Here is a 19,591-nt window from a genome sequence, read left to right as displayed (position 1 = left end):
AAGCAGGCCCCTCGCAGGGAGCCCGATGTGGGACTCGATCCTGGGACCCCAGAATCATGCTTGGGCCAAAGGCAGACGCTAAACTGCTTTGCCACCCAGGGATTTCCCCCTTTGCTTTTCCTTCTTATCTTTTCCTTTTTTGGTTGAGTAGCATCTTTGTACAGTTAGCTGTGTTTTGTCAAGTAATTCCTGGACTTTCCCAACTTAAAACAAGTAAGAGAAAATTAAGGTGCACTCTTCTGGGTAACCATGATTTCTGGAGTTGCCAGGAATCTCTGAGATATATTTCATTTATTTCAATCTATATCATCTGGCACAGTTAGTAGGCTGCATTATCTGGCGCCCCCAGATAATTAGAAGGTACAAGCATATATCACTCTTCCAAGATGGTCTCTGGGGTTTTGCTATTTAAAAAGCCCATTGTTGGGGCCCCTGGGTGGCTCAGTCGGTTAAGCATCTGCCTTTGGTTCAGGTATGATCCTGGGGTCCTGGGATTGAGCCTTGCATTGGGCTCCTTGCTCAGCAAGGAGCCTCCTTCTCCCTCTCCTCCCTGCTCATGCTCTCTCCATTATCTCTATCTCTTTCTCTCAAAGAAGTAAATAAATGATCTTTACAAAATAAAAATAAAATAAATAAAAAGCCATTTGTTTTCCACCATTTTCATATAGAAACTCTGGTTTTACCCTAATCTCTCGCCATCATAAGCAAGGGATTTTGCAAATCTTTGTTATATTTACTTTTTTATTGTACTACACTAGCTTTGTAGTAGTAGTCAGAGAGGAGACTGAAATATGAGAAAATGACTAAAGAAGCTGAAGATTTCAGACAAGCTGGATTCAAATTTGTGTCACATTGATTTTATTCATGAATTGTAACATCTCTTTGAAAATAACATCCATTTTTATTTTATCTTTTTTTCCCAGATGCTCTTTTATTAAAATACTCTAAAAAATCAGAATTATGGACAGCCCAAGAAACTATTGTATATTTGGGGGACTACCTGAATGTGAAGAAGAAAGGCAGACAAAGAAATGCTTTTTGGGTTCATCATCTTCATCAAGAAGAAACTCTGGGGAGGTATTTCTTTAAAACATCTATACCACTAATGTAAAAGGGGCTACTTATGCCTTTTTGCTAATTAATCATTTATGAGATTTTGAAAGGGCTGGAAAAGTTGTCCACATTGTATATTTTCAGATTCCTACTTCCTCCTCCTCCTCATTAATTAATAGCAAGTTGCCACACACTGACCAACATTATTCAGCCATTTTACATAGACGTTCATGATGTCAAACCTCTCAGGGAGACATTGTTACTCTCATTGTAAAGATAAGAAAAATGGAGTTTCTGACCATATGGCAGAACAGAGAGCCTCAAACACTCCCACTAAAAATGCTGGCAAGAAGTCTAGTTCAACTATGGAAACCATTTATACGTAAATAAATGAGCCTGCAAAAAAGGTAGGAAAATCCTTTGAGGCTAGGGATGAAGACTATCCAGGGATATGGGTGCATAAGCCCTTACGACATCACTGTAGAAGTTTTGAGTGGGGTGGGATGAGATGGCATTGACATCTGTAATATGAAGTTACACATGTAAGGGAGTGAGTTTAGAGACTATCCAGATAAAGCAGGGATGCAGGAATGGCTACATACTGAAGGAAAAAGCTATCTTAAAACAAACAAACAAACAAGCAAACAAACAGGGATTCCTGGGTGGCTCAGCGGTTTAGCACTGCCTTCAGCCCAGGGCGTAATCCTGGAGTCCTGGGATGGAGTCCCATATGTTTCTGCCTCTCTCTCTCTCTGTCTCTCATGAATATATAAAGAAAATCTTAAAAAAAAAAAAAGCACAACACCTCTGGGTGCCTGGGTGGCTCAGTTGATTAAGTGTCTGACTCTTGATTTTGGCTCAGGTCATGCTCTCAGAGTTGTGAGATCAAGCCCTGCATCAGTCTTCCCATTCAAGAGGGAGTCTGCTTGAGATTTTTCTCTCCCTCTGCCCCTCCACCTGCCTGCACTCTCTCTCACTATCAAATAAATAAATAAATCTTTAAAAAAAATTCTAAAAACACCCCACTGAGGTAAACACTTGAAAAATTTTTTGTTTGGCCTTAGTTCTTGATGACAACTTCAAGCAAAAGCTCACATGAAAAGGTTAGTCACCTCAGGTGGTCCCCATTGTGTTTGAGGCCTAATTTTACATCATCTGTGTATTTAAAAAGATCTGTAAAGCCAGAATTTTAAGGTGGACCCTGTTATTTATCCAAATCTAAATAATGTAAGAAATAAATAGGAAGAGAGGGAATGAGAGACAGTGAGAAATTGGGTGATTTTTAAATAGTGGAAGTTTATTTCTTGAAAAGGTTGTTGATGATGATAATAATAATTGAAACATGTAAATATAGTTACCAAGTATTTAAGTGCCAAGCCTTATTTTATTTATTTTTATTTTTATTTTTTAAAATATTTTATTTATTTATTCATGAGAGACACACTGAGAGAGAAAGAGGCACAGAGACACCGGCATAGAGAGAAGCAGGCTCCATGCAGGGAGCCTGATGTGGGACTCGATCCCGGGTCTCCAGGATCATGCCCTGGACCAAAGGCAGCGCTAAACTATGCTGAGCCGCTCGGGCTGCCCATAATTTATATACTAGTTTAATTAATCATCACAAAACACTATAAGATAAATATTATTATCCCCACTGTACAGAAGAGGGAACTGAGGCACAAAGATGTTAAGTTACTTGCCCCATATCACACATCCAGGTGATGAAGCCATGTGTTATGGATTGAATGATTTTTCTAAGATTTTATTTTTTAGAGAGAGAGAACACGAGCAGGGGTAGAGGCAGAGAGAGAAGCAGGCTCCCCACTGAGCAGGGAGCCCAATGTGGGGCTCAATCCCAGGACTCTGAGATCATGACTTAAGCTGAAGGCAGACATCCAACCAACTGAGCCACCCAGGGACCCGAAATGATTTTTTAACAGTTCTGTACTGTAGTCTCAAATTCATATGTTGAAGTCCTACCCCCTAGTACTCAGAGTGTGATCTTATTGAAATAGAGTCATTGCAGATATCATTAGTTAAGATGAGGTCATGCTTGAGTTAGGTGGGCCCCTCATCCACTATGACTGGTGTTCTTATAAAAGGAGATTTGGAGATAGACATGCACAAGGAGAAGGCATGTAACATTGTAGTTGTGTTGCCACAAGGCAGGAACCAACAAAAGCCAGGAGAGAGGATTGGAAAACATCCTTCCCTAGTGGCTTCAGATGGAACATGACCCTGCTGACATTTTGACCTTGAATTTCTATGCTCCAGAACTGTGAGGGAATCAGTTTCTTTTGTTTATCACTCAATTTATGGCACTTGGTTATAGCAGCCCTAAGAAACTAATACAGCAGGATGCATCATAGGAGGAGCTGAGTTGGAAAATTAAAGCGAGCATAAGAAATGTGGAAGATGGATTGAGAGGGTCCAACGTATGTCTGATCAGAGCAAATAAAGAAGAATTACTATTTGAATAGATAGTATGTGATAATTTCCCAAAATTGTCAAAACACATTAATCTTCGAGTACAGGAATCACAGTGAATCCTAAATAGGATAGAGAAGGAAGGAAGGAAGAAACTAGCAAGGAAGGAGGAAAGAAAAGAAAAGAGGGCAGGCAATCAAAAATCCACTTCTAGCTACATAGTAATAAAACTTCAGAACACCAAGGATAAAGAAATAATCTTAAAAGCTGTCAAAGAAAAAAGAGTTTACAAGTAACAAATCCTTACTAAAGAAAATGATCCCCACAAAATGGCATAAGATGCCAGAAATAATGAGCCTCTGTTCCCAGATTAATGATCCTGTACCTAGCCCTGGAGGTCCTCTGATAGAATATTTGGGAAGTGCTCCAGTACCGGGGTTTGCTCAGAGTTCTGAACTGATTCAAAGCTATTGCAGGCCCAGGGTCTGCCCGTAGTAGAAATGCTTGCAGCACAGGACCCCCATTGTGACAACTGCTCCTCTACTGGCTGCTTTCGGATGCCATAGAGGTTCCTCCTCTGTCAGATTTCCTTTTTTTATTTTTTTAAAGATTTTATTTTATTTATTTACTTATTGTTTGTTTGTTTGTTTGTTTTCTAGAGAGATAGCTCAAGCAGGGAGAGGGGGAGAGAGAGAGAGAGAGAATCTCAGACAGACTCTGCACTGAGTGCAGAGCCCATCACTGGCCTCAATCTCATGACCCTGAGATCAAGACCTGAGCCAAAACCAAGAGCTGGACATTCTGGAGAGAGTTTTCTCTAGTTGAAGTCTACAACTAACAATTCTCTTTGATTTTTGGAGGTCGGTCTAGACACATGCAAATTCCTTGTAAATTGACACTAGCTTACAGCAAAATATAAACTATGGTAAGGTGTGACAGTTACTGTTTTGCTCCTTTCAGCACCTAATCATTGACTGCTTCATATCTTGTTTCCAGCTATGCATTAGTCCTTGAAATATACAAATATTTCACACTTCCTTTAAAACACTCAGGACGGGCACAGTGCTACACACCTAATAGGTGATGATGGAAACAAGTATTTGTAACGATGAAGTAATCAGATAAGGAAAGGATAAAGGAAGGCTTCAGATTGATTAATTGACCTGTGTATGGCCACATTGCAGGTAGTAAAAGACCTGGTTGCAGAGTCTGCACTTTCCAGGGTCCATCCTGGCTCTCTTGGCTTACCAAGGAAGTCTGGCAAACTGCTACAGTATGTGGACACTCTCTCTATAATCAGTATCATCCTTAGTCAGTGTATCAGACAGTACTCTTCAGAAAAAAAGAACCAAGAAGATGTATATACATATAGACAGAGAGGTATTGTCAGGAATTGGTTTGCATGGATAGAGGCCAGAAAATCTCAAGATCTACAGCTGGCAAGCTGGAGACCCAGGAGAGCTATTGGTATAGTTTCAGGACAAGGGCCAGCAGGCTCAAGACGCAGGAAGAACTGATGTTTCAGTTCAAGTCCAAAAGTAGGAAAAGACCAGTGTCCCAGCTCAAAGGCAGTTTAGCAAGAGGAATTCTCTCTAATTTGGGAGAAGGTCAGTCTTTTTGTTCTACTTTTGTCCTTCAACTGATTGGATTAAGCCCACTCAAATTAGGGAGGGCGACCTGCTTTACTCAGTCTATTGATTTAAATGTGAAATCCATCCAAAAACAACCTTACAAAAACATGCAGAATAATGGTTGATCAAATATTTGGGCACGCTGTAGTCAAGATGGCACATACAATTAACCATCACAGTCAGCCAACATGAATTATGTTCTGTTGTTCAGGAGGGCCTTACGAAATTATTTGAGTCATGAGATAAATCAGGATAACGAATATTGACTGTCTAAGGTAGAGAAAGAGTAACATCTTTCAAGCATTTTTGCATATCTCCTCTGGTCTCCACTCTCATTACTCTGTGATAAGATCACTTTTGCATTTCTTTTGTGTGTTTTTTTTTTTCCTCTGATCATAGATATGTTGGGAAAGAATATAAGGAGCAGAAGGGACTCTGGCACCACTTCACTGATGTGGAACGGCAAATGACCGCCCAGCACTATGTGACAGAATTTAACAAGAGACTTTATGAACAAAATATTCCAACACAGATATTCTATATCCCATCCACGGTATTGCTGGTAAGATTGAAGAGAGCTAGGGTTTGGTTAAGTGGGCCTCTAAGTATATATTAGGTTAGATTTTTGGTAAAATCCAATAAACTTGGGATGCCTGGGTGGCTCAATGGTTGAGCACCTGCCTTTGGCTCAGGGCGTGATGGGTCCTGGAATTGAGTCCCGCATCAAGCTCCCCGCAGGGAGCCTGCTTCTCCTGCTGCCTATGTTCTGCCTCTCTTTCTGTGTCTCTCATGAATAAATAAATAAAATCTTTTTTAAAAATCCAATAAACTCAGTTACCAAAATCCTTCACCTACTTCATCTGCTTCATCTACTTCGAGAAATATGTAAGAACCATGACCTTCTACACCCTGAATACATCATTTGGATCTTCCAAGTCACTCTTTTAATTCTGGTATCTGGTCCCACATGGTCAAGTTAGCGATTTTAGCGTCCTTTCTCTGTGTATTGTCTGTACTTTCAAAGAGAGAAGAAGGACCCTAAAGATTTTATGAAGTGCAAATTATCCCAACATGATGCATGAATTCCCTGTTTTACATCTGTTAGTCCCTATCCCTGGCAACCAAGTAATTACTAAGTAATTACTTTAGCTTAAACACTTTTATGTAGAAAAAATAATTATTCCCTTTTCCCTTTCAATTAATTCCAATTGTTAGGAAGTTCTTAGATTTAGCCCAAATCTCTCTTCCTCTGATTTCTACCTATGAATTACAGCTCCGCCTTCTGGGGTCATTGAGACCAATCTGTTTTTAACTATATAAAAGCAAATATCCATCTCCACAGACTTTTCTCTTTTTTGGATTAAGAATACCCTGCCTCCCAAATAGATTGGATCCTTAGCTCATTCACACATAAAAGATACATATTATTTTACTTTGGACAAAGACATTTTTAGACTCATATTTTATTATTTCCAATAATAGCCATCATTCACTTTCTTTGTGTCAAGCACTATACCAGGCATTTAGCACATTAACTCTAACCTTTGAAACAACTCTGCAAAATAGATCATACACACAAATGCTTGAGATGATATTCCAGCCCAGCATTCCAATGCATGATCTATCTACATGTCCTGACGAGCTAGCTCCCTAGGGTAGGTCACTTCATGGCCTCATTTTTAAGTGAGCATTTTAATAAAAGAATAATAATAATTTTAGGTTCTATTATATGCCACATAAAGTGTTAAGCACTTTACACGGATTTTTCTAATTTAATTCTTTTAACAATGGTATAAGGTAGCTGTTATTTTAATACCTGCTTTACAAATGAGCAAACCAAAATCTCCAGAAGCAAACCAAAAGCTCCCAAGTGGCAAAGTGAGGTCTACCCAACCCCAAAGCCAGAGGCTTTCGTAGCCATAATGGTACATTGTCTTCCGTTTCTATTTTTCAGATTTTGGAAGGCAAGACAATAAAGGGATGTATCAGTGTGGAACCTTACATACTGGGGGAATTTGTAAAATTATCGAATAACACAAAAGTGGTTAAAACAGAATACAAAGCCACAGAGTATGGCTTGGCTTATGGCCATTTTTCCTACGAGTTTTCTAATCATAGAGATGTTGTAGTCGATTTACAAGGTATGTGAAATTAAGACTTATTTTTTTATGTTAATGCTATTCATATTAAATGTGAGGTCTTGTAACTAGCTCTTTCCAGTCATTATATAATAGACTGTTCAATGCCTAGACTACTATTTGTAATTAAATTAATTGATTTTACTGTATGTAGCAAATGATGTCTGGAAAAAAAGCTTCTGCAAGTGTCTACAGGGTCACATAATCAGTAAGAAAACCTGGCTCATATTCTACTGAGCTTAATTCTAGAGCAAATCATGGGGGACCCTGGGTGGCTCAGCGGTTTAGCGTCTGTCTTTGGCCCAGGGCGTGATCTGGAGTGTTGGGATCAAGTCCCACATCAGGCTTCCTCCATGGAACCTGCTTCTCCCTCTGCCTGTGTGTGTGTGTCCCTCTGTCTCTTATGAATAAATAAATAAAATCTTTAAAAATAAATTCTAGTGCAAATCCAGTGACTTTTTAAAATTTCACCTGTGTGTTTGAGTAATGTAGGTTTTTTAATATTGCTTGTTTTGATATGTGAAAATCTTTCCACCCTTTCTTTTCTTCAATGCTTTACCTTTATTACAAGTGTGATATTCATTATAGAATAGAAAATTGTGTGTACTTAAATCTGACTTTTAAATTTTTTTTGCATTTATATTTTAATTTTATTTCAGTTCATCTAGTGTTTTATTTCTCAGAATTATTAGCCGATACTCTTCACTTCATTTAAATGATAAATGAGGTTTATTATCATTATTTTTAGTAATGATACTATGACCATCCCCCAAGATCTTCTCTATCCCCTTCCATAGCATTTATCATCACTCTCTGTTGTATTATATAGTTTGCTTACCTATATAGCTTATTAATCTGTCCCACTTTACTAGAATGTTAGCTCAGTAAGTATAGTGATTTTTTTACTCACTTGTTCATTGTTAAATCCTCAATACTCAAAACAGTGTATGTATGCTCAGTAAATATTTGTTAAACAGATGAACTAATGAGTTAGGCACTAAAGCAACTTATGAATCATGAAAGAAATATTTGATATATTGTGACTTTAGTAATTAAACCAAGTGCATTTTATTGCTCTCTAATTCCTTGAAAATTGGTGGTCTAGGTATGTCATATTTGACAAATTTAATTACCTAATATTCAGTTTCCCTTCTTAAACCAAAAATTGGAATATGCAAGACAAATCCCTTAACAGAAACTTACAAACATTAACCTCAATATGACTGAGTTATTAAAGTACCTCTTTAAGTATATACATTTTCATTTTTCTGAACTACTTCACTGACATTTATAGAGGATTTAATTCTCAGACATGTTTATTTCTCTTTTAGGCTGGGTGACTGGTAATGGAAAAGGGGTCATCTATCTGACAGATCCCCAGATTCACTCTGTCGATCAGAATGATGTCTCTACCAATTTTGGAAAGAAAGGAATATTTTACTTTTTTAAGCACCAGCACGTGGAATGTAATGAAATATGCCATCGTCTTTCTCTGACAAGACCTCCAGTTGAGAAACCAAATAAATCATAGATTATGTGGCATGGTAATGGGATGAGCTTGGCGCTCCTCACCAGTGTCAAGTCCTCCTCTCCTTGCAGGCACACACGGTATGGCATAGCCTGGTCTCCTTGGGCATAGTCAGGGCCTTGGACTACTTCTGGCTAATAATTTGTGAGATGAATGTGTATCAACTTCAGGCCCATTTAATTGCCAGTGCATGGACTCCTGGATAGCTCAGCGGTTGAGCATCTGCCTTTGGCTCAGGGCATGATCCTGGAGTTCCGGGATCGAGTCCCACATCAGGCTTCCTGCATGGAGCCTGCTTCTCCCTCTGCCTATGTCTCTGCCTCTCTCTCTCTCTGTGTCACTCATGAATAAATAAATAGAATCTCTAAAGAAAAAAATAATTGTGAGTGCAAGATGCTGTGGAGTTGCTTTCATCCTGCCACAATTGCCAAGAATATATGAGGATATAGCTGCTTATCAGTGTAAGTCCTGCAGTGAGGGCAACATGGTAGAGGCCTCCACTGACCCATCATGGACACAAAACAGATAAGAAATAAACTCTTATGGCTTAAGCCATTGAGATTTGGAGGTTTTCTTCACTATCAGCACTGATACTATGAGTGTTTTCTTACTCATTCAGGAGTTCTCTGTATGTATAAAAGAATTCAGGATATTGTGATACGAATTTCAGTTTTCTTCTGTTTGTCTTCTGACATGTGACTTCGTATGAAACTTTTTTTCCATGCAGTTTTTATTTTATACAGTTGAATTCATTAGTCTTTTATTTTATGGCTTCTAGGTTATATGTTGTACATAAATCCTCCCTGCCATGGGTTTTCTTTATTCTTAATCCTACCATATTTTCTTCTAGTACATTTGCATTTGGAAAAGTTACAAGGGAAGAATGGTATATTTTAACAGCCATGATAGTCCACTCCTTGCATCACACAGCTCTGTTTCTTCACAAAGATTTGGGGAGCAGCTCATCCATGATCTTGCTAAAAGAAACTTACAGAAATGGTATTGGTGAGGTATTCCCTTACTGAGGTTAGTTTTTAGGAATGCAATTGGGGCGGACGCAGTTGCGTGAGGGGATTTCGCCTTCCGCCGTGCCGTGGAGCAGAGCTTGTTCCTCTCCCGTTCAGCCGCGCAGGTTGAATTGACCAAAGCAATGGTTATGGAGAAGCCTAGTCCCCTGCTGGTCAGGCCGGAATTTGTGAGACAGTATTATATGCTCCTGAACCAGGCCCCAGACATGCTACACAGATTTTATGGAAAGAACTCTTCTTATGTCCATGGGGGATTGGATTCAAATGGAAAGCCAGCAGATGCAGTCTATGGACAGAAAGAGATCCATAGGAAAGTGATGTCACAAAACTTTACCAATTGCCACACTAAGATTCGCCATGTTGATGCTCATGCCACTCTGAATGATGGTGTGGTGGTCCAGGTGATGGGGTTGCTCTCTAATAACAACCAGGCTTTGAGGAGATTCATGCAGACATTTGTTCTTGCTCCTGAGGGCTCTGTTGCGAATAAGTTCTACGTTCACAATGATATCTTCAGATACCAAGATGAGGTCTTTGGTGGCTTTGTCACTGAGCCTCAGGAGGAATCTGAGGAAGAGGTAGAGGAACCTGAAGAAAGACAGCAGACACCTGAGGTGGTACCTGATGATTCTGGAACTTTCTATGATCAGAGTGTCAGCAATGACTTGGAAGAACATTTAGAGGAACCTGTTGCTGAACCAGAACCTGATCCTGAACCAGAACCAGAGCAAGAACCTGTGTCTGAGATCCAAGAGGAAAAGTCTGAGCCAGTATTGGAAGAAACTGCTCCTGAGGATACTCAGAAGAGTTCTTCTCCAGCACCTTCGGACATAGCTCAGACAGTACAGGAAGACTTGAGGACATTTTCTTGGGCATCTGTGACCAGTAAGAACCTTCCACCCAGTGGAGCTGTTCCAGTTACTGGGATACCATGTTGTTAAAGTACCAGCTTCACAGCCTCGCCCGGAATCTAAACCTGAATCTCAGATTCCACCGCAGAGGCCTCAGAGGGATCAAAGAGTGCGAGAATAGCGGATAAATATTCCTCCCCAGAGGGGACCCAGACCAATCCGTGAGGCTGGTGAGCAAGGTGACGTTGAGCCCCGAAGAATTGTGAGACACCCTGATAGTCACCAACTTTTTATTGGCAATCTACCACATGAAGTGGACAAATCGGAGCTTAAAGATTGTTTTCAAAGTTATGGGAATGTGGTGGAGCTACGCATTAACAGTGGCGGGAAATTACCCAATTTTGGTTTTGTTGTGTTTGATGATTCTGAGCCTGTTCAAAAGGTCCTTAGCAACAGGCCCATCATGTTCAGAGGTGAGGTCCGCCTGAATGGAAGAGAAGAAGACTCGAGCTGCCCGCGAAGGGGACCGTCGAGATAACCGCCTGCGGGAACCAGGAGGCCCTCGAGGTGGGCTGGGTGGTGGAATGCGAGGCCCTCCCCGGAGGCATGGTGCAGAAACCCGGATTTGGAGTGGGAAGGGGAATCGCTCCAAGGCAGTGAATTGCTCTTCATTGATCTTCACACAGCTCCTGAAGAATGGTGAATTTCTTACACCAGCGTTTGGTATCCTGGAGTTTGACCCTAGTCTATGATAAACTGCTTAAGTTTGTACAATTTTACTTTTTGTGTTAATGATGTGTGCTCCCTCTCCCGCCCTTCCCTCTCCTCACCTTTTAGTCCTTCACTTCCAATTATGTGGAATGATATTTTAGGAAAAACAGATTTTTAAAGAAGAGAAAAAGACTGAATTTCCTTGCTTTACTTTTGCATATACAGACTGGATTTTTTTTTTTTTTTAACAGCCGTTTCCCCAAAGGAATGTGTCTTGCTTATTACTGACATTTGGTATTTTTCATTCATTGGAATATTTCTTATTTTCTATGTGTTGCAAAAGCCTGTGATAAACACAGGATTTGGTAAACATTTGAAGGCAGGAAAAATCCAAATTGTTTGTTCTTTGAGAGTCATGACTACCTTCTGGTGTGTAGAAATTGCCATTGGAAAAATTGATAGTTCTGATTCTTGCTGGTATGGTAAAAAACTGAATAAAAGGTATTAGTAGAGTTTTTTTTTCTTTTGATATGTGATCACCAAACAATTACAAACTTACTGTTTTTACCATTTAAATTGTGAGATAGGTTTTAAATGTCTAGAATGCAACTGATTGAGATTTCTTTTGAAGTAGAGTTTTTTCATGTTTAATTTGTATTTGTAAAAAAAAAAAAAAAAAAAAACACAAAAACACAAAAAGCCCAAAAAACAAAAAAGAAACCCCAAAATCCAAGTAACATAAAACCAGAGCAAAACTGTTGTGCCTTCTATTTATCTTTGATTCCAGCCTTGGCAGTTAAAGGAAAAAAACAAAGTCTAGATTTGTTTTACCAGGTGTAGAATATGTTGGGATTGAAGAATCCCTCTTTTCACCTAGTATGTCTTCTGTTCATTTGTTACATCTTATTCTTAAAATTGAGTCTCAAACTGGAATGCCTTTAAGGACAGATATGCTTCTATGGAGGTCCTTTGACCTAAATAGTCCAGCATTTGTATTTTTATTTCAAAATCTGTTCAGAATCCTAATCATAGCCCCATACAAAGGAATATAACTTTATTATTGGACTTTGTGCTGTAGTGTCTGCCCGTTTTTTTTTTTCTTTAAATCATAGCCATATGGTAAATTTTCTATTTTGTTATGGTTCTCTTTTATTGATGGGCATGCAGTGGGTGTTTCTTGGAAATGGCCAATTTTTATTAAAATATTTCTGGAAGAAAATTTAAAAAAAAAGGAATGCAATTGGTGTTCACTCTCCCTCTACTATTAATTACTTAATTTCCCTCATTCTTTTTTTTAAAAAAGATTTTATTTATTTATTCATGAGAGAGGGAGAGGCAGGACACAGACAGAGGGAGAAGCAGGCTCCATGCAGGGAGCCCAATGCAGGACTTCATCCCAGGACCCCAAGATCACACCCTGGACCAAAGGCAGGGGCTAAACCACTGAGCCACCCAGGGATCCCAATTTCCCTCATTCTTAAGTATTACTTCAGCAAGTCTTAGTGGCTTACCTGGTGGTATGACTCAGACCTACAGACATGAGGTTTCTGTCTACTTGATAGTTAGAGCTTTCTCTAACTGGAGTTTGGAGTTACTGTACAAGTCTGTCCACAATTGCATTTGGGGCAAGTGAGAACCTTTATGGAGCTCCTCCTGGGGGGTGGGGAGTGTAGTTGACTGATACACCAGCTTCCACCCTTCTGGATCCACTACTGTGTTCAAACGAAGTCATGCTCCCCGGGGTGCTCTCAGCCAGTGACTCAGCAAGGCCAGGAAACCAGGCTAAGAATATTCTGAACAGGCGACCATCCACACAGTCTTCCCGGTGGTCTGATCACAGCCTTCTTAATGCTGTGCTGTCATCTGAGACTCTTCCTGCCCAGTCCTCCTTTGCCCTCTCCTTTCACAGGTACCACACCTGCATACCCCTGTTCCCACCACATAGCCTTTAGAGTCATTTCTCCCAATAAATATCTTATTTGTCTAGTATCTTTTTGGTATCTGCTTCCGGAACAACCCAAACCAACACAAGTTTATTAAAGAAATGGAAAAAAACTTCATCCTGATAACAAATTAAAAAAGGAAAATCATACCATCTCAAAAGATGCAAGAAAGGTCATTTAATAAAATGAAAATCAATTCTTGGTGAAAAGCTCTTTGCAAACTAAGCATAAAGGAAAGCTTTCTAAATCTGATAATGGGACTTTTTTAGTTCTTTTAAAGCAATAATATAATTAACAGTGAAACATTTAACTTTTTACATTTGAGAAAAGGAACAAAACACATTTGCTCACTATCCAAACTCTAGTCAACATTTGTGAAAAAATTAAAAATATGTATATTGGTGTCTGACCCTGGTTTCTGGCACAGAGCTCCTAAATGCCTTGTAATTCCCTAAGTGATAGGAGCACTAGGAGCATTTCTTGTTCTAATATTTGGTCTCTGACTCCAGTCCTAACAGAGAGCTCCTAAACCCCTTGAAATTTCCTGAGTAATAAGAGTATCTTTTGTTTTCGCGAGGCAACTCTTGATGAGCTCCTAGATAACTTCTGGATAAGGACTGGTCACCAGAAAGACCAAGCGATGATTAGAAACTTAAAACTTCCAACTTCAACTCCCATTCTCCTACAAGTGGAGAGGGACTAGCAATTGAGTTAATAATTAATCATGCTTACATGCTGAAGCCCCCGTAAAAAATCCCTGAAGTACCAGTTTGGGAGAGCTGCCAGGGTGCTGACCTACCTGGAGGTCCTGGGAAGGCATTGCTGCTGCAGAGGGAAGGGAAGCCCTATGGCATTACCACCCCCTACACCCTGCCCAACACATCTCTTCCACCTGAGGTTCATCTATATCTTTCCTCATATCCTCCTATAATAATCCAGTGAATAACTGTTTCCCTGAGTTCTGCGAGTCAGTCTAGCATAGTATCAAACCTAAGGAGGGGATCATTAGAATCCCAATTGGGAGCCATTCAGTAAGAAATACAGGGAACACCCAGGACCTACAATTAGTGCCTGAAGTGGGGGAGTCTTGTGAGACTGAGCCCTTAGCCTCTGGGATCTGATACTAATTCCAGGTAGAGAGTCTTAGACACAAATTAAATTAGAGAACATCCAGCTGGTATCAGAGAATTAATTGGTGTGGGAAGAAAACCCCACACATCTGGTTTCAGAAGTATTGTGAATGTGGTGTTATTGTATGTGAGCAAAGGAGAAATACAAAGGGGTCCCCCCCAAAAAAACATATTAGAGGAATTCCAGCTAATAAACACAGAAAAAATGATAGAATTAGGAAATTACCAAACATCCCTTAATGAAATAATGGACCTGGGCAAAAATCATTGATAACTGCTAATACTATTAGGAGAATAGTTGATGAGGCACTTTACAAGGGAAGAATCAGGCTGATGCTACTCACACTTCAGTCAATTGTATCACCAAAAGTGGGACAATAAATCAACGATAAAATAACACTTTGGGCGTAGTTCGGGATTTTTAGTGTTTACTGAGTGTTAGATAAAATTAGTGAAGTGGTATCTTAAAATAACACTAAAGCCAAAAAAAAAAAAAAAAGTGAAAGTGGAAGTAAGAAAAACTTGATTCTTTCTTGATAATGTTGAACCAGGGATAAGGGTACATGGAGATACATTATATTAGTCTTTCTCCTTTTGGATTTATTTTTAAATGTCCACAATTTTTTCAAATTAGAAGGTCAGAGAAAGGAAGAAATACCAAGGATAATCCAAAGAATGGGTAGAAAATAGAGATGATGAATACTATGATGTGTATCAAATAAGCTAATCAGAAAAGAATATAAGAAGTGTCAATGATGTAAAGTCCAACAAAAAATCAAGAAGAAATAGAGTATGTACTGGGTGAGGTCCTGAGGATAATGAAGAGAGATGGCTGACAGCAAAAACAAGCCCTTGATTGACAGAGTGCCCTTTTGGATATTGTAGAATAGAGATCAGCAAACTATGGCCCCTGAGCCAAATCCCATCACCACCATTCCAGGTTCTATTGCAACAGAGCCACACTCACTCAGTTATATATTATCTGTGGCTGATTTTGTGTTACAGTGGCAGAGTTGAGCAGTTGTGTCAGATACTGTGTCCTTCAAAGTCAAAAATATTCACTACCTGGGCCTTTACAGGAAAGGTTTGTTAACTCTTGTTGTAGAAGATGAAATCAGGAATGAAGGTCAGGATGCCTAAATTTGCAAAGAAATATGAGTGTCTCTACCAACAGAAAAGAAAAGGAGGTAACAACAATGGATGAAGAAATTGGAAATTGGAGGTGATAAAGAAGGCTGATGAAAAGCATGTGTCAGAGCACCCTTTTCTTTGTAAAGTTGAAAGCCCAGCTACCTGTTGAATGAAATGAGGCTAGCAACGTCAAGGCTTTGGGAGGAGGGAAGGTTATGAAACAATACATATCTCTGTATCATGAAGAGCAGAAATAGCATCACTGAGGGGAATTTACAGAACATTACCTTTTAAAAATCTCTTTCAATTGTTATCTATTTACACCATCACCAATATACCCAATGACTGGCTTTAGAAATTAAATGTAATATTAATGTTGAAGCCTCCAATGACCTTTCCCTAATCTTCACCTCCTCCTCTATCCTAGAGGCAATTACTAACCAGAAAGTGTTGGTTATCATTCCCTTTAATACTGTTATACATTAATTTTATTTAATGTTGTTATACATTTGTATTTTGTGTAAAAGCAACAATAAATATCCAGTGTTAGAATTTAAAAAAAAATACTTTTAAGGTTTGTATAAATACAAAAAAGACCAGAAGCATTTAAAATGAGTCAGATTGGCTTTATAGAAAATGAAAATTACAGTAATTGGTATTTATAATTTTATAGAAATGTTAAACCGCAAACTAGACATCATTCAGGAAAGAATTCCTGCAATGCAAGTTAAATGTGAAGAAATTAACCAAAATGCAGCAGAAAAATAAAGGGATGGAAAATAAAAAGAAAGAACATGAGATTTGGAGGAAAGAAGGTCTACCATCATCTAGTGGGAGTTTTAGAAGGAGAAAAAGACCATGAGGGAGAAGGAATCTCTTAGTCACATGAAGAAAATGAATCAAGAAGGGCATGATCAATTGTGTCAAATGCTGCTTAGATAAGAGTACTGTGAATTAAATTGTTTACTAGTAACCTTGGTGTGAGCAGATATAGTTGGGTATTGGGGGTGAAAGCCCCAATAGAAAGATGCATTTATTTTTTATTGCTGCATAACTACCACACACTTAGCAGCTTAAAACAACACATATTTATTATCTCACAGTTTCTATGTGTCAGAAGTCTGGGCACAGCTTAGCAAGTCATCTGCTCAGTGTCTCCCAAGGCTGCAATCAAGGGGTTGGCCAGGCTATGTTTTTATTGGGAGGCTTGATAAGGGAAGAATGCACTTCCAAGTTTACTGGGTTGTTCCAAAACTCATCAGGAGATGAGTAGTGGGACTGACATCCCCACTTTTTTGCAAGCTGTTGGCTGAGGTCAATCTCAGCTTCTTGGGGCCAACATAGCTTGTGACCATGTGACTCTGCCACAGGCTATCTCATCAGCTGAACTTCTTCAAGACCAGTGGAGGAACATCCCCTCCTTCCCAGGAGGCAGAGTGAGTTTTATGCAACATAACTTAAGAAGCAACTCACAACTTCTACCCACCATCAAGGGGAGGGAATTATACAAGGGTGTGATTCATTGGGGGTTCCCGTAGGGTGCATCCACACAAAAGAGTTCAAAAGAGGATGCCTGGGTGGTTCAGTGGTTGAGCGGTTGCCTTTGTTTTGGCTCAGGTCGTGATCCTGGGGTCCTGGGATCAAGTCCCGCATCGGGCTCCTTGCTTCTCCCTCTGCCTATGTCTCTGCCTCTCTGTGTGTGTCTCTCTTGAATAAATAAATAAAATCTTTTTAAAAAAAAGAGTTTAAAGGAGAAGAGAGAAAAAGAAATGGAGCAAGAGGATATGGAATACTGTATGAGTTTTTCTTCAATAGAGAACAAAGAAATGGGGTGCTGGGTAGTGGGGGAAGTGGAATCAAGAGAGATAGAGGATATTTTTTATATAGATAGAAGTCACAGCATGCCAATGGGAAAGTTACAGAAAATGAAGAAATGATGATACAGGGGAAAGAGAAGGGAGAATTGTGGGTGCAATGCCCTTGAGGAGGCAAGAGGGATGGAATCCAGTACAAGTGGAAGGGATAGTATTAGATTAAAGCATGCATCATTTATCCGTGGTAACAGGTGGCATGGCATGGTACTAGAGTGCAACATCTGTGGGCATGAATAGGTATAGTAGGTAGTACTGTGTGGGAATTCTGTACTGCATCCCTCGGTCTAGCTCTTTCTGAATACAGTTCTTTCTCTGTCCCCATGACCAGAACCTTAATTGAGGCCTGCATGATCTCTGACTCCAGTGTTGCCCTACATCCTCTTCTGAGACACCAGTGATCTCTCTCAAATACAAATCTTACTACATCATTAACTTGCTTTAACTCCTCCCAGGAAACACAAATAAGGGGTTAAAAAAAATAGAGAAAGGATATGAACAGAAAATTCGCTATTTTCACTCATCAAATTGTGAATATGTTAAAAGGTAATAATTCTGAAAAGGTTGGAAGAAATCCTGTTTTAACTGATGAGAGGAATGTGTTTTATAGTAGCCTTAATGGAAAAGCTACTATATACCTTGACAATATATGGTGTCTACTCTTGGACCTAGTAATTCTTCTATGAATCTCTAATGAAGAAATAATCAGAAATATGAATAAGTACAAGTGCATCTATCATAAGCTTACTCATGATAGCTAAAAATAATGAAATGATCAAAAAATTCAAGAGTAGGGGAGTAGTATTACATATTATAAAGCATCTACAAATGTTAATCATCCATTGAAATCGAATGTTTTCAAAAATATTTAATTTATATACAAATTTTAAAGTAAAAAAGCAATTTATAATTATATATGAATTTTAAAGTTAAAAAAAGCATTTACAGTATTGATATCTGTATGTAGGTATCTATATGTATGTATATGTAAGTAGAAAACATAATGTATTATATATGGAAATGGTTATTATATTTTTTCCCTAGCTAGTGAATTTATGGTAGTGGACATTATTTTCTTCTTTGTCATTTATATTTTCTAAATGTTTTAGAATAAACATGCACCACTTATCAAATATGTATTTATTTGCACATGATGTAATGAGCATGGATAGTATTTAAGACTGATGAGGTGCTCCTGGGTAGCTCAGTGGTTGAGTATCTGCCTTCAGATCAGATCATGATCCTGTGGTCCTGGGACTGGGTCCCACACTGGGCTTCCCACAGGTAGCCTGCTTCTCCCTCTGCCTGTGTCCTTGCCTCTCCCTCTGTGTCTCTCATGAATAAATAAATAAAACCTTTTTTATTTATTTTAAAAAAATGAATTTTATTTTTTAATTTATTTATAAAAAAAACTGATGAATCAGTGACCCCTACCTCTCAAACCAGTAATACATTATATGTTAACTAATTTAATTTAAATTTTAAAAAAATTTAATATAAATAAATATATAAAATACTTTTTAAAAAAGATGTATTTAATATGAAATTTAAATGGTTCTCTTTTTTTAATAAAAGTCTACATTATCAGATGACCGTATAGGGCCCATCATTCTCCTTAGCCCACCATGCCTCCTAGTCTTGTAATCTACTCTCTAGAAACACCAAACTGCTAATGGTTTCAGTGTGAGGTCAGCCTGTCTCCTCCCACCCCACTACAAGCTGCTTTGTCACTTGATGACTATTTTCGTGCTTTTCTTACATCTGCAGGGAGAGTCACTCCCTATGTCTTCTCATCTTTGAAGATTCACCTCAACCAACACTTCCTGAAAAAATCCTCCTTGATATCCTTTATCCCCATTCTCTTTTTCTCCACAACCTAAGTAAAGGACTCCTCCTTTGATGTCTCAAAATAATTGTGCAACTATCACTGTACAGTTATCATGGAAGCTAATACACACTTGTGTCATATTATCTACACTATAATTGAATTTTAATTATCTATTATATTATTTCTCTATTGCTGCTTGACAAATTCACCCAAAATTTAGAAGCTTTGAATAACAAAGGATTATTATATACAGAGGATTATAAAAGGCTGTTAGCTTGAAATTTCTACAGATTAGAAATTGGAGAGTGGCTTTGCCAAATA

At 38.7% G+C, this 19,591-nt stretch overlaps 1 protein-coding gene and 1 pseudogene across 8 annotated transcripts in view; both read left to right on the top strand.

The window, feature by feature from the left end:
* ALPK1 (alpha kinase 1) overlaps positions 1-9,288 on the top strand; it is a 131,646-nt gene extending 122,358 nt beyond the window's left edge. For all 8 annotated transcript variants that reach the window (XM_055342564.1, XM_055342562.1, XM_055342560.1 and 5 more), the window contains 4 exons: positions 924-1,077; positions 5,511-5,673; positions 7,066-7,252; positions 8,581-9,288. In XM_055342564.1, coding sequence (XP_055198539.1) covers positions 924-1,077; positions 5,511-5,673; positions 7,066-7,252; positions 8,581-8,780 — 704 coding nt within the window. In that variant the 3' untranslated portion in view covers positions 8,781-9,288. The remainder of the gene's footprint in view (positions 1-923; positions 1,078-5,510; positions 5,674-7,065; positions 7,253-8,580) is intronic.
* Positions 9,289-9,544: 256 nt separating this feature from the next.
* On the top strand, positions 9,545-12,432 carry LOC129521201 (ras GTPase-activating protein-binding protein 1-like; annotated as a pseudogene).
* Positions 12,433-19,591: the final 7,159 nt, after the last annotated feature.

The sequence above is a fragment of the Nyctereutes procyonoides genome, unplaced genomic scaffold (genome assembly GCF_905146905.1).
Source record: "Nyctereutes procyonoides isolate TBG_1078 unplaced genomic scaffold, NYPRO_anot_genome, whole genome shotgun sequence".
In the NCBI taxonomy this organism is placed as follows: domain Eukaryota; kingdom Metazoa; phylum Chordata; class Mammalia; order Carnivora; family Canidae; genus Nyctereutes; species Nyctereutes procyonoides.
Note: the sequence above shows the minus strand (reverse complement) of the source record. Positions and strands in the feature narration are given on the sequence as shown.